Source organism: Syngnathus leptorhynchus, chromosome 20, assembly GCF_054491065.1.
Source record: "Syngnathus leptorhynchus isolate UIUO chromosome 20, UIUO_Slep, whole genome shotgun sequence".
Taxonomy (NCBI): Eukaryota; Metazoa; Chordata; class Actinopteri; order Syngnathiformes; family Syngnathidae; genus Syngnathus; species Syngnathus leptorhynchus.
In genome coordinates, this window is record NC_141214.1 from 7051759 (window position 1) to 7066352 (window position 14594).

A 14594-nucleotide genomic window follows, 5' to 3' on the forward strand; every position below is an offset into this window, starting at 1 on the left:
AAGGGCAAGTGTAAAACTATTAATAATGATTTTAAATGCACATCCCGTCGAGGTGGCTGTCGGAATTAATGACATCATCACATCGCGCGAGAAACTATTTCCGGTTCTGGCCACCGCCATTTTGTTTGACTTCAGCAAGCTAAACAAAATAAATAATAGTGCCGAGCCTGTCCTCGCTTCGCCATCAACAAAGTAAGTAGCCAAAACAGCAATTCTTTAGTGTGACGCGTGTGAACGGAGCGTGTGGCCCCGCGGCGGGTGCGAGAGCTGGGGATTGACAGACTTTGGCCAGTGTTCATGTGCTCGTTCTTGGCCAATGGACGATTGTTTTGGGGGCGACATGAACAGCGGCGCCATTTCCCTCCCCGCGCTATGTGAGCCGCTTATTGGGTGGCCCGCTCTGGAAACTGGCGCCCGCCGTCCTCCATTTTGGCTCGCGACGTCAGTGAGCGCTCGACTTAGCGCGCCGCTGGTGACAGAGCCTGAATGGCGTCGGTTGCTCTGCGAAGCAACATTGGCCCCCAAGAAAGCTTGATTGGTGGAATGTAGTCCGAGGTTTGATTGGTCTGAATGACACATCCGAACGTTGTCTTTATTGGATAGGGCTCCTTCTTGCCCGGGCCAGAGTGAAGCTTTATCAAATTCACACTTGGTGATGTTGGCTGGCAAGGGATAACTTCAAATTTTGCTTTTAGCATTCACGTTAGCTTGCCTCGAGCCACAACAGCGCCTTGAAACCATTAAAGTAGCAAGATAGCATTGCGTTTGGTCCTAGGGTAGCCACCAAAGTCTTGTTTGTATGTTTGTTTGTTTTATGTCGACGTCGTTTGATACACGTCTGCACTTTGACGCGTGCTGGACAACCCAAGGCAAGCAAGGTCATAAGGATGAGCTTACTGTTATCTTCATGCCAAAGGTGCTTCTTATAAAACGACATCAAGATGCAACAAAACGACAAAGAGCTTGTTTACAAACTGCGGCAAAACAATGATTAATACGGCTTTCAGTTCCAAAAGTATCGAACTTGAGCAAAGGAATGGAGGAAGGAAAAAGTTCAACATTCAGACAAAAATAGTAGACATGATCAAATAAACTATAAATGCACCAAAAATGATTGAAAATAAATACAGTATTAAATGGAAAATGTACAAATACAGTGACACATTGATATAAAAATATAATTTGCTCCATTGCCAGCTTTTATCTCAAATCATCTTTCATCATTGAAATAAATGCAAAAGTTATCAGATCAGTTTCACCCCCCCCCCCCCCCCAAAAAAAAAAAACCTGACATTTTTGCATATTGTACTGTACAAAAAATGTAATTCAGTGGATATTTTGCTGCCCTTCCTGTTGTGTGCCTGGGCCAACAAAGGGCAGTCAAAAAAGAATATTATTTATTTTCACGGGGTATAAAGAATATACGTGAGGTTTATTGCAACAATAATGCTAGTTTTATTAGCATGTTTATGGCATTTTGCATTATGTGTTAGCATTAAGTTGGCAAAATTTAGAGAGTCGTACACAGTGTGCGTTTTATTACTTTACTGTTGGTGTGACCATTTTTGAAGGACCAAAATATGCAATGAAAGTCAGCTTTGCCCCCATGGTGTGTGTTTACCAAAAGGTGCAACCTGTATGCTGCATGTTTATCTCTAAACACGCTGCCGCTGCAGGACATGGGAAGGTTTGCCGTCCGCCGTGACCTTGCCAGGTCTCTCTGCAGGCCTTTTTTTGCGGGCGGCCATCTTGTGCTGCACACGGGAAGAAGCTGCACGCTAGTCGGCCCCCGCGCTCGTCACCCAAATAGAAACAAAACATCTTGAGAGTTTTATCTGCTGCGTCCTTCACCACTTTGCTTTTTTCCGTCCCATTTCTTTTCGAGTTTCCTGGTTATCCCACATAATCAGCTGTGATACGTCAACGCTATGGGAAAGGCTTGTGTCAAAAATATAATCAAATAAGACAAGGTATCAGGCAGAATATTCGAAAATAGTTAATGCGCATATTCAGTGAGAATTACACACATTTGGCAAAAAAGACAAACTTGCAAAGTATGTATGAAAGAAAATAGAAATATATTACAATAAAAGTACTGGAAAATAATTTATTGTGAAGAAAAATAGCAAGGTTTTTAGTATCAGCCATGTGATACGAGTTGTGCGCAATGATTTTTGTCCTCTTTTCTGTAAGGCCGATGATGTAAGATTGCCAACATGGGATGCACACATGAGTGGCGTTTGGCCTCACTGCCCTGAAGCGAAGGTCGTCGCCGCCTTTGAGGTGCGCTCGTCCGCCAACAACGAGCACCGTTCTATGCCTGCATCTTGCTTTTAGGAGACCTTTGGATTGTTCTGCTCCTCTGTACTCAAGTCTAATAATACGTTTTAGCGGACTGGCTATTTGTAGCCGTTGATTTTATTAGCCTCCTTCGCCTCAGTGTTCCGACGCTTTTCCACGTCAGCTCCACTGACGTCTGATGGGAATTTAATTGGATCCATTTTGCGGCTGTTGGAAGTCAGGGCAACTTTTTTTTTTTTTAAATCATCCTATGGTGACCACAATGATCACAGTTGTTTTATAGCTGTGCTAGCAACCAAATATGTCAGGGTAAATATTATTTATTGTCTGTGCAATTAAATGGAAGCACCAAAATTATTGTCAAATGCCACAATAGCGCACACTTTAATTTTGTACTATTTTAATCGATGAATCGGTCAGGCCATAATTGTTTTTTTTGTTGTTTTTTTATATAAATAAAAGGCGCCCATGTATCTGGACAACTGCCATGCTGTACCTGCGTCGACAAGTAACGATGAATGAGAAAGCAAGGACAAAGTGTTTGCGTGTGTGTGCGCGCGCGCTTTAAATTGTGCGCATGCAACACGCGGCGGCCCGCACGGGCAAATATGCCGGCGAATGAGCGCCCAGCGCGGCCACCTACGTCACTCCCCCGACGGCCAATGGCGCGGCGTAAGTGGCGGGGCCACGGGAAGACGTCTAGTTTGACATTGTAAATAAGAGCGCAGCCACAGACGGAGCAGTGCGCGGAAAAGCCAAAGGGACAAGGGGCGTGAGGGGGTGTCACGCTGAAGAGGACAATGCAAAGGCGGCATGAGGTCGCACCCTTGCACGCACCTTGCCAGAGCTTCCTCACACTTGACTTTTCTCTTCTCCGTGCTTTTCTCTTCCTCTTTTTCTTTCCCCTGACCCCTAACGCTGCCGCTCAAGGTAACTTAGAGCAGGAAGTTGACCGTCAGCGCAGGAGGAGAGGGGGGGGGGGGGGGGGGTGACAGACATGCTCGGCAAACCAATGAAAGCGCAGCATCACACGCTCTCATTGGCCGAGAGGCGGGGCTGGGGTGTCACGTAGCAGGCTAGATTGATTGCGGGGCCAGTGTTAAAGGCAAAGCGGTTCTAGTCAGGAGTCGGACTGTCACCGTTCTCTCCAACCCTCCTTCTATTTCTTCTTTTTTAAGCTGGGGGGGTCGTTCTAGGAAAGGGGGCGGGGGGCTTTGTGAACAAGCAAAGGCGAGATTTTTTCCACCCCACGGTGGAGTAACAGTGGCTTTTTGGAAGGAAGTTCTTACTGCAAGGAGAATCAAGCAGCGTCCTGTCCCCTCACCGCCATCAACACGGAACGGACCATTCACCATGAAGGGCACGGGGTGAGTGCGACCGCTGGAAACACACATTAAGAATGAAAAGTGGAGGGGACTGCACCTGTATGTTTGACTTGATCTTTTCGAGAGTCACCTCTTGGAGTGATGAGGCTGTCCTGTCCTGTCCTGAGTTGTGCCCTTGAGTTGTAGCAGCAAGCTGCTCTTCAGGCTCTCACTTGTTGTGTTGTGATGTCGCCCCCCCCCCCCCCCCCCCCCCCCCCCCCATGCTATGATGAATATTATTTGGAAAAAAATGCAAAACCTTCGAGCAACCAGTCCATGTCGTAATCTGCCTTTCACTCAAAGTCAGCTGGGTCGGTCGGCTCCAGCTCACTGTGACCCTCAGCAGGAGAAATGCACACAGAAATACGGAAACAGCTCAGGAAAATCATCGAAGGATGACACGAACATTGCAAAGTACTTCAAGATACATTTGTATGAGAAAAATTCAAAGATATTTGAGAATATACAAAAGCTGACACATAAAATACAAAAATATTGAGAAACTAAACATTAGACATGGCACACAAATGCCAAAATATAAAATACAAAGTAAAAAATAGAAGAAACTACAAATCTGGAAAATTATACATGCAAAAATAGCAGGTAAATCGTAAATAAATAATAAAAAATACAGAAATATAAAATCCAAACTGGTAAGAAATATTTGTAAAAAGATCAGGAAAAAATACAAGGAAAATAAGCAAACAGTTTCAAAAAAATATTGGGAAACATTGGGATAGAGATATGAGAAATTCGACAAAACATTAGGCGCCAATACACACATTTTAAGACGTTGACAAAATCTTGGTTGCCTTTGTTGTCTTCTGCATCTGTTCCCAGTAAAAAAAAAATCCTTGTGACAATTATTATTCCCCCCTCCCTTCATCGACATCGTGGCTTCCCACTGTGGCACTGATAAGGACAATTTGACGAAATAACATTTGCTTATTTCAAGCCGCTTTCCCTGGAGCCTCCTGTGGCCGAACGTTCCTGTTGATACGCTAATGTGAGCGCCTCCGTCTTGAAGGGGACATGCAAAGGTTGGGGGTCCTTCGGGGTTGGAGGTGGACGTGCAGCTGGTCTCAGTGACCTCGTACGCTGCTATTCTTCCAGATGGGCCGCAGGAGGGTGAGTGGAAGAGGTGGGGGCCAGAGGAGACTAATGGTCTGATCTGATCTCTTGTGATGTAATCTTTTTGGAGGGTGCAGCTTTCCCTTACTTGCCCTCTCGCTCGCTCGCTCTCTTGCTCACTGTTCTCCCTCCCTTGTTGAAAGTTTCCACTGTTTTTTTTTTTTTTCCTTTCTTTTTTCTAACAACAGTGAGGAAGCCTAAAAATAACCCATCCTAAATTGAATCCCCAAATCTCAGGGTTTTGGATGTGGAGATTTGCGGTAGCGGTGGCGGAGCGCAACGCTAAGGTCAGTGCAGTGCCGCGTCCCTTTGCCCTTGGCAGGTAGCATCGGCCCTCCTCCTTCCTCCCGCTTCCTCCTCCTCTTCCTTGGAGGCCCGGCGGTGAATGAAGGTCACAAGAATGTGAGGAAGTATGTGGAGGAAGTGAAAGCTCCAAATCAGAGAGGCTTGATTGTCCTAGCTGCGTGCTAACAAAAACAAGTCTGGGTTCACTCTAGTGCTGCAATGCAAAACCTGCCCACCCCACCCCTGTCCCTCCACCCTCGCTCGTCGCATTCTCCTCTCCCAAATGACCTTGACGGATCAGTGACGAGCACTTCCTGGAGTTTTCTTTACTGCAGGACCAAGGGCAAAGTTTGACAAACGGATGATCTGCTGTCCTAAAAAAACGACAACCAGCGCAGGATCTCGTAGTTAATCTGTAATGGCCTCCTGGGAACTTGTTTTCCTTAAGGAGTAGATGATTGATCCCCACATATTGGATCTGTGAGGCAATGGTGTTTTCAAGGTCGACATTTGCCTGAGAAGGTAGCTTTAGCGCAAAGCTACCACGCATTTTGTTAGCCACCCTTCCACAGACCCTCGCTCGTTTCACTCGTCACCATCGGGAAGGTCGGCTCGAGGTCGCGGCGCCTGCGGAAGGAAGCCCTCCGTCTCCCGTCGGGATTTCGCCAGCCCTCGTCGTCGTCATAAAGTGTGGCTATTTTCGGCACAACTCGCACAGTCACTCAACTTTAATGTCATCGGAAATGAAATACGAAAGAATTAAAAGAAAGTTGCGGCGCTTCTCACACTTTATGACAGATGAACTGGTCCTCTCCCTCAAAGAGCGAGCGCCTTATTGATACATACACCTGATGACACCTATCAAATCGTTTATGCGGTCGCACGGCTAACCGCAATCCTCTTATTTGCCGCTGCTATGGCGGGAAAAGGCCAGACTGTGAGCAATATCAGCACAGCTGCTGATTCAGCGCAGCGCCATTGACTTTCTCCGACAACGGGTGTCGGGTGAACCGAGGAAAGCTTGAGCTACACAGCGCGCAGAAACCCAACACCGCCGCTTCTGGCCACCCGAAAGGACGACGATGGCGCAGCCGCAGGGAAGAGGAGACGATGGGCGTCCTCCGCAACAAAGCTGACGCTAGCAAAGAAGCTAATCGAGAAACATTTAGCGTCCGCATAGAAACGGGCTTTCGGCTTTGTCTTGAAAAGCTCTAATTTGAAAAAGATGAGAAATTTGTGAACAAAGCTGTAAAACATGCATCGTATAGTGTCTTTCTGTTTTGATGCACTGTATATAAAAAAAAAAAAAAAGCGACTAAGAAATGTGACACCTGACTCTCGCTTGTTCCGTGTGGTTGAAAGCGATCAGCGCCTTCCCACCTGTTTTGTACGTCACCTTTTCTATTTGCGGGATGTCACTGTGGGAAAGTTTCCATACATCACCGGCAAAGGTAGACGAACAAAGACACAGTGTTGTAAACTGTCTAGCGTCACCTCAACCCGAAATTTTAGGAACTGTTCTGACTAGACCACAATGAACATATTGTTGTCCAAAACCTCTCTGACGACTGGGCCTCACATTTTTTTGCCTCTTTGTACTCGTTTCCCCCGGCGTATTTAGATCAAAGGCCCGTCGAGGAAGCGAAAGTGACAAAAAGTTGCCCTTTTGAGTCCCTGCGTCGTTGCCATGGCGTTCAAGTCCGACTAGCCACGCTAATGGGCTCAATTGTTGAGGTTAGCGCGAGGGAGAGCGAGTCACCCCGCCTGGCGGGTGCGCTCGGGGACAAGGCCATCTTGTTCCGAGTCACCACGGGACCGCTTGCTGATTTAGCCGCCTCCCCCGGGACAAATAAAGGCTTCTCTCGCCTCGTTGCCGTCGGAAGCGCGGGTGCCGGAAGACATCGGCGAGGATGGACGGGCTCACTCGCCGCGTTTCAATCGCGCTCCGAGTGGAGCAGGCGAGCGACTGCGGTGAGCTATTGTCAAGGTCAATCACTCGACTGTCATGGCGGCTACAAGCGACGCCATTGATTGCCACAGCGGCGCCTCTGTCGCATTCATTGAGGCTGCGGCTACGTTCGGGAAGTCTGCTTTCATTGCTCACCGTGGACTGACAATATTTAGGAGTTGCAGTCACTTTTGCTTTTTCTTCATTTGTCCTTTATTTTTTTTTCAGTACCTTTTCCATGTCGGGAGGGAATGAAGTAACACCATAGGTGGGCTTGGGCAGAGTTGCCCATCCTCCCTGGCCGCGCTTGCGTCTGCCCGGCTGGTGTTAACGTCTGTGGCACTGCGGCGTGAACTCGGGCAAACGCTCCTTGCATCTCTTAAGCGCGGGACGGCGATCCAGACACTCAGTAGCTGTGCGTGCCCAGGCACGCTGCCCAGTACCCCCCCCCCCCCACCACCACCACCAGATTCTTGGCATGCCGTAGTAACCTGCCGGATCCTTTTTCAGACCCCCTTAGCTAGCAGTACTCTTCCCAGTGTTAGCTGCTGTCTTTGTGAACCCGGTGGCATGGCCGCTATCCAAAACACGCCAGTCTAGGCGAGGAGCTATGTGTTTGACGGTGACCATCCCGACAGGACTAGAATAGAAGCCCGTTCAGGCCGTGTTCGATGGAATGCGACCCGGTTGTGTTGGACATACCTGCTCAAATGATGCCACGCTTAGTGTTCTGATAAGCCAGCGAGCGCTTTGGTTCATTCTGGGACACCGTGCTTTACGAATGTTTACGCCAAGGCGGGATAGTGGAACGAAGGCCAAGGCCAATTGTTGACATGAGGTGTTCAATTACAAGGCAGTGATAAGCTTCAGCCCCTTTGACAGCGCCAGTCAAAGCCCACTTGAAGTTGCTCTTTGGGACTCGGAATGGGGCAAAGTCGACCCGCCAAGATTGCCGCCTTGGCTTGGAGCGCTGTGTGAAAGCGAATCCGTGCGGGGCTGTCACGTTTGACGCCGGCTGTGATTTGACAGTTTCCCGAACATCCGTGATTGAACAAATTTGTGTCGTCTCTCCATGCAGCTTTGTAGATCATGTCCGCGGATTCATTTGGTGCCGGCGGCAGCGACGCCCAGCAGACGCTTCAGTCCTTCTGGCCTCGCGTCATGGAAGAGATACGGAACCTAACTGTGGTACGTTGGCTCCGCCACGCCAGGCAAAGTAGTCGTTTGTCACTCGCTTAACTTGTTGATTGATTCCAGAAGGACTTCCGTGTGCAAGAGTTGCCTTTGGCTCGAATCAAGAAAATCATGAAGCTGGATGAGGATGTGAAGGTAAAAGAGCAGAAGTGACGCCAGAGTGGTTCTCGCCACGTGGCGGGCGATTTATTTTGCCGGGATTATCGGCTCGAAGCACGAGCGGGCCGCAACCCGTCTCGTGTCAAGAGCGCCGTCCTCCGCTGTTAAGCGGCGGCTTAAATGTCGTAAAGAGATCAGGAGATCACTGGCCTCTATGTGAGGACAGCGAGACCCTTCCCACTCGGCGCTTGGTTATCGCCTTTGGCTGCTCACATTAGCTGCGACATTTTGCAAAGCTCCACACGAATGTTTTTGCAGGTGCTGCTGTTTTTGTTAGCCACCGAGTTCAAATGAGCAGCTAACTCTTGAATGGCACTTAGTGAACAATTCCCTCTATTTAGTCAGCCTACCTGCTAATCATTTTGAAATCTTGAATACCTCCAATTCCTACTTGGCACTCCTGTTTTTGTTAGCAACAGGGCTCGGAGGTTTTCTTTTTGAGGCAACGCTGTCCTTTTCTGCCGTTTTCAAACCAAACGTTTGATTGCCACGCAAAGTCCAGAATTAGTTTCTTTTCCGCTAACCGCACAGATGATCAGCGCCGAAGCGCCCGTGTTGTTCGCCAAGGCGGCACAGATCTTCATCACGGAACTCACCCTGCGAGCGTGGATCCACACGGAGGATAACAAGCGACGAACGCTACAGGTCAGTTGCGGTCCATACTGTGCTTCTTCCTCATGTTCGAGTTTCTTTTGCGCCAAGAAGCCTTCCTTGCCCCACCATCCCACCCCATAACATGACATGCTACCGGTTGTTAACAGCCACCATAAAACACTTTGGGGAAGGCAAAGCCCGAAGAGCGGTAGAGGGCGCTGTGGCTCAAAACCTCTGCTCCAAATAGATTTTTGACGGCAGACATTAAGGCACCTAAGAACTGATTTCATTTGCCTCCTGCAGTGCCTCAGAAGTAAGTTTTTCCCCTCGCACACGTGCGTGGGACACCGTTCGGGAACACCATGGCAACGCTTATCAATGGAACAAGTGGAGATGGGTGACCCAGTGTGGCCAGATATTAATCAAGTGACTATAAATAGTGCTGGGAGGTTCACAATGGAGCCAGAGGGGGACCGGGGGGTCTGACAGTCAATATCCTGTGGAAAATTCCACAGAGGCGGCAGCATCTAGGCTGTGCATATGGAAGAGATGGACGGCAACCACAGAAACATTGAAGAAAGTTCACTTAAATCATCATAAATAGGGGAAGAAATGAGAAATAAGATGTAACCTGTGATGAAAAGTCCCAAACTATTCTAACAGTGCTTTCGTGATGGAAAAACTCACATTTTGCCATCTTTCCAGAGGAACGACATCGCCATGGCCATAACCAAGTTTGACCAGTTTGACTTCCTCATCGACATTGTTCCCCGAGATGACCTGAAGCCCCCGAAGCGACAGGTAGGATTCATTTTGCGTTTGTCTGGGACGATCATCTCGGCCGCCGCCGCCGCCGTTCCCCCGTTGGCAACCCGGAGGCGCTGTAAACATCCTTGACTGGAAGCTGCCGCTCGGAGCCGCAAGAGCTTTCAGTCGGATGTTTGCAGCGTCTTATTGCTCCTGACGACGGCTCCCGCGCTGGCCCCAATCCGGCAGAAGACGTACGCGCGGCGAGCTCTTTGCGTCTTCGGGTGTGTAAACATCCTACACTCTCAGCTGTGCCGTCGTGAAAGCTGGGAGAGGGCTGTTTACGCTCCCGGCGGCCGCCACGTCATCGCTCGCATAGCCGACGCGCTCCGACAAGCTCATTTTATTGTGCGAGGTGGCAATTCCGCTGTCACATGAAAGAAAGGGTGGGACAGTGTACACTAAGTGGACGTTATTTCCGTTGCTGTTCATTTCTATTACGTCCTGAATAACTGGTGAAGAAATATTTTGGCCAGCAAGTGAGTGAGTGGTCTTATGTGACACCCCCCCCCCCAGGAGCGCTGATAGAAATTGAAGTTGCTTACAATGCACTCACATCTTTTCTGCTATGTTCTTCCCCGCCAACACACATACTCTCACTCGTAATGGATCCCCCCCCCACCCCCTGGAATGGCAGGCCATCAGTTATTCATCAGTGGCTCCCCTCTTCCATTACACCTGCTGACACACCACAGGGAGACGTCATGTGCTGACAAGCTTCCTTCTGTCGGCACGCGTAGGAGGAGATGCGTCAGACAGTGGCCCCGGCCGAGCCGGTACAGTACTACTTCACCCTGGCGCAGCAGCCCGGCGCCGTGCAAGTGCAGGGGGCGCAACAGGGCCAGCAGGCCGCCGCCGCCACCGCGCAAACGGCCACCACCATCCAACCCGGCCAGATCATCATTGCGCAGCCGCAGCAAGGACAGGTAGGTACCCGTCAACAAAAGAGGCACCTGCCTTTGTTGACTTTGGTTAGCTTGCTGGCACGCAGGCAGGCAGGCAGGCGCTCAAGCCCAAGAGGAAGCAGTTGATCTAAGCAAACATTGCACATATGGTACATGCAAACGGCTTCCTCTGCGTAATTGGATAGCCTAGCTTAGCACTCATCTCTCTTCCCAAGGAGGAGGATGTAATGTGCAGCGTAAAGAAAAATGTCGCCCTCGTGTGCTCCTTCCTGTATGTGAAGCCCTCCCATCATTCCTGCCATTTTTCATACAAATGCTCGAACCATTTATTTTTTTTATTTTTTTTACTTGTGCTTCACGCGTTGCCGCTTTTCTCACGCTGCCCTTCTCTCCATGTTGTCATCCTCCTCGTCCGTCCGTCCGTCCTTCCTGCCTTCTTTGCTTTGCTTTTTCTTTGTCCCCGTCCACCCATCAGATGCTTCAAGGTGCCACCATGCAGCAGTTGCAGCAAGTGCAGGTGCAATCGCAAGGCACGCCCATCACGGTAAACACAGCATGCGCTTGTCTGTCTGCTCCACCCCGCCCGCCCATGACACCACAAGCCCAGTTCAGCATAGGAAATGATTTGTGTTCCCCTGTGCCCCCCCCCCCCCCCCCCCCCCCCCATTGAGCGTTTTGCATCCATCTTCCCCCAGAGCGCGCCCGTGGCCATGCAGGTGGGCGACCAGCAGGTGCAGATCGTGCAGGCGGCGCCGGGGGGGCAGGCGCAGACGGCCCAGGCTCAGGCCCAGGGCCAGACCATGCAAGTCATGCAGCAAATCATCACCAACACGGGCGAGATCCAGCAGATTCCGGTGAGTCCAAGGCATCGCTCGGACAAAGCGTTTTATTTTTTTCCAAAATGTCTCGCGTTAACAATCATAACGCAAGACATTTGGAAAAAAAATAAAAGAAATGACTTCAACTCCTATTTGGAGATACTCATTGGCACACTGTGCTTCTCGACATTTCTCCCCCTTGTGTCCACCGAGTGCAGGTGCAGCTCAATACGGGCCAGCTGCAGTACATCCGCCTGGCCCAGCCAGTCTCCAATGCGCAGGTGGTCCAAGGACAGATTCAGACCCTCGCCAACACGCAGCAGGTACACACCTTCTTTTTTTTTTCTTTTTGTCTTTTCTGCACTGTCTGAAACAACTGGCCGCTCACCCGACGACGCGCTTGCTCTTGCAAATCACGCAGGCTGAAGTGCAAGCGGGGCAGCAGCAGTTCAACCAGTTCACTGACGGACAGGTAATGACTCACCAACACATCCTGAGACCCTGGCTTCGAATGAGGGGCTTCTGTGTGGAGGGGTTGGGCGCAAACACAGCCAACTTTGATGATTTGAAAGTAGCTTAGCATTCACAATCCGTCTTGTCTTTTGGAAGTGTGTTTGTAAGGCCCACTTCCCTGTGTGTGTGTGTGTGTTGTGGCTCGACAGCAGTTGTACCAGATCCAGCAGGTGACGGTGCCGGTGGGTCAGGACCTGACCCAGCCCATGTTCATTCAGTCTACCAGCCAAACGGGAGAGACGCAGGTCACACAGGTCACCAGCGACTGAGCTCTGATCGACAGACTGCCTCGCCCGGCCGGGCCCTGCCATCATGTGTTCCGGTTTTTTTTTTCTACAGTAAAATCTTGTCATCTTAAGTGACCCCCCCCTGTAGACTTTTATGTTTTTATACTTTTTTGATACGCTATGGACCACGCCCCGTCTGCCGTTTTTGTCCCGCCCTCGGACGAAAGTAGCCATATACCTCACACACATGCGCACAGACGAGGAGGAGCTTCAGCAATTACAATCAACACACCTTTGTTTTGTTTAGTGTCCCTCTTCATAGCACACCCCCATTTATGTTTCCTCCTTATTGTACAGTAATTAACTGCGATTGTCCTCATTTGTATTTGTGCACGTGGTCCAAACCGCCAGCCTGCATGATATGCCGAAAGACAGGTACCCTTTTATTTTTGGGATGTTTTGTAAGCAAATTTTGTTGGTGACAAAAAAATAAATGAAAGAAGAAGCCTTCAACTCATGTTTGGGTTTTGTTGCTTTGACTGACTAAAAAACTTTTTTCTTTCAGGCCGTGCGGTGCACTTTTGTTATGGGTGAGGCATACAAAAAGAGTCCTGACAAGCGATTCTACTGCACAAACAGGTACACAACCCATTTATAAGTTTGCTGCAAATTTATTGATTCAGTTAACAATGGCGAAAAATGATCAAGAAGCACAAAAGAATGAATTCTCAAAGGCGGAGTGCGTTTAAACTACAAATTGAGACAACACTCTTATATGGTTGTAATGCGTCTTCAAATCAGAAAGAACTGAGAGATTTTTTTTCTCCTGGTGAAATATTAGTCTACAATTTGCTTTGGTAGGTGTTCTTTGTTTATATTGTCGTAGAACAAAATGGTGGTGACGTTCCGTTGGCTGTTTGTGGGTTTTTTTTTATTTCATGATTGCTGCCAGTCACACATCCTCGAAACGACAGTTTTTTCGTCCACCAAGTACAGCCCTGTGTTCTTTAAAGTGGCCGCTTGAGGGCAGCATTTGTCCAATTTAGTGTACAAGTCGTTATAACTATTGTTCCATTAGGAGCACGTGGAGGGATTCACTTACTTAGGGGCCAAGGCAAACCAGGTTATCCTAACATTTTGATTCTTGAGCTTTAGATTTGAAAGCCTTCTTAAGTATTACTACTAAGTGTATCGTCTCAATGTCTCAATGAGTCCAATTGCCTTTAGTGTCATATCTTGGTGAGTGCCACTGCAGCCTCCCTCCCCACTGACAGTACCGTCCTCCTACTGACTGCAAACGATTCATCGAATCATTTGATGACAAAAAGTCTTGAATCAATAGCCTGAGTTTGCCTAATGCCAGAGCCGATCGGCCCCCCAAAGTAGCCCTGACTCCTGACGCAACAACAGGAGTCATGGGTTATCTGGCGGCCGGCGCCTTTGAAAGGCTAATTACGTCGGAGCTGATTGACAGCACAAACATGGACGGCTATCTTGTTCCCACCTCGCCGAGCAAAACGGTACTCGGCACAGGCAGCTGATGGCGGCTTAATGGGCCACCGATAACGGCATTAATGAGCGGGGCGAGAATGTCGGGTGGCTTAAATCCAGTGCGAGGGGGATTGTCTGCTGGTGTTTGTCTTGGCCGGCTTCAGCGCTCACATCAAGTCTGGCTGGAATGGTGGGTGGGTGCCTCCACCCCAGGCCCATTCTGGACCGTGTGACGGTTGGCAGCTAACCATTCACTTGCCCAACAATAATGATGGTTTAACCCCTGAGATCTCTTTTTTTTTTTTCATTATTTAATCTATTGAAATGTTTCATTTATTTTTTATGCATAATTAAATATGACTGAATTCTATGGGCTGTCTATACTGACACTCTTCTATTATACTGCCAATTTAATTAATTATTGAAACATGAAATCATTGCATTGAAATATTTTCATCAATTCTATTCATCACACCTATTACATTCATTTGTATTAAACTCCATCCATCCAGTAGGCGGGGGACACCCTGAACCGGTTGCCAGCCAATCGCAGGGCACACAGAGACGAACAACCATCCGCACTCGCACTCATACCTAGGGAGAATTTAGAGTCTTCAATCGGCCTACCAAGCATGTTTTTGGGATGTGGGAGGAAACCGGAGTGCCGGGAGAAAACCCACGCAGGCCCGGGGGAACATGCAAACTCCACACAGAGAAGGCCGGAGGTGGAATCGAACCCGCACCCTTCTAAATGTGAGGCGGATGTGCTACCCAGTGCCCCACCGAGCCGCCCTGTATTAAAGTCCATAGGTACAAAATAAGGTGTACCTAATATTTTGGTCAGTGAGTAATCAAAG

At 49.0% G+C, this 14594-nt stretch overlaps 1 protein-coding gene across 6 annotated transcripts; it reads left to right on the top strand.

Annotated features, from left to right (window-relative positions):
* The first annotated feature begins 75 nt into the window (after positions 1–75).
* On the top strand, positions 76–12759 carry nfyc (nuclear transcription factor Y, gamma). Of its 6 annotated transcripts, none has more exons than XM_085900633.1 (12): positions 93–192; positions 2194–3668; positions 8108–8217; positions 8287–8358; positions 8914–9027; positions 9682–9777; positions 10524–10709; positions 11164–11232; positions 11384–11542; positions 11725–11829; positions 11928–11978; positions 12169–12759. In XM_085900633.1, the coding sequence occupies exons 3-12, from the start codon at positions 8119–8121 to the stop codon at positions 12286–12288; spliced, it is 1071 nt and encodes a 356-aa protein (XP_085756759.1). In that variant the 5' UTR covers positions 93–192; positions 2194–3668; positions 8108–8118; the 3' UTR covers positions 12289–12759. The 6 variants fall into 6 exon arrangements, with proteins under 6 accessions (XP_085756758.1, XP_085756760.1, XP_085756762.1 ...); XM_085900635.1 differs by having other exon boundaries at positions 8290–8358; XM_085900632.1 differs by lacking the exon at positions 2194–3668 and having other exon boundaries at positions 76–192.
* Positions 12760–14594: the final 1835 nt, after the last annotated feature.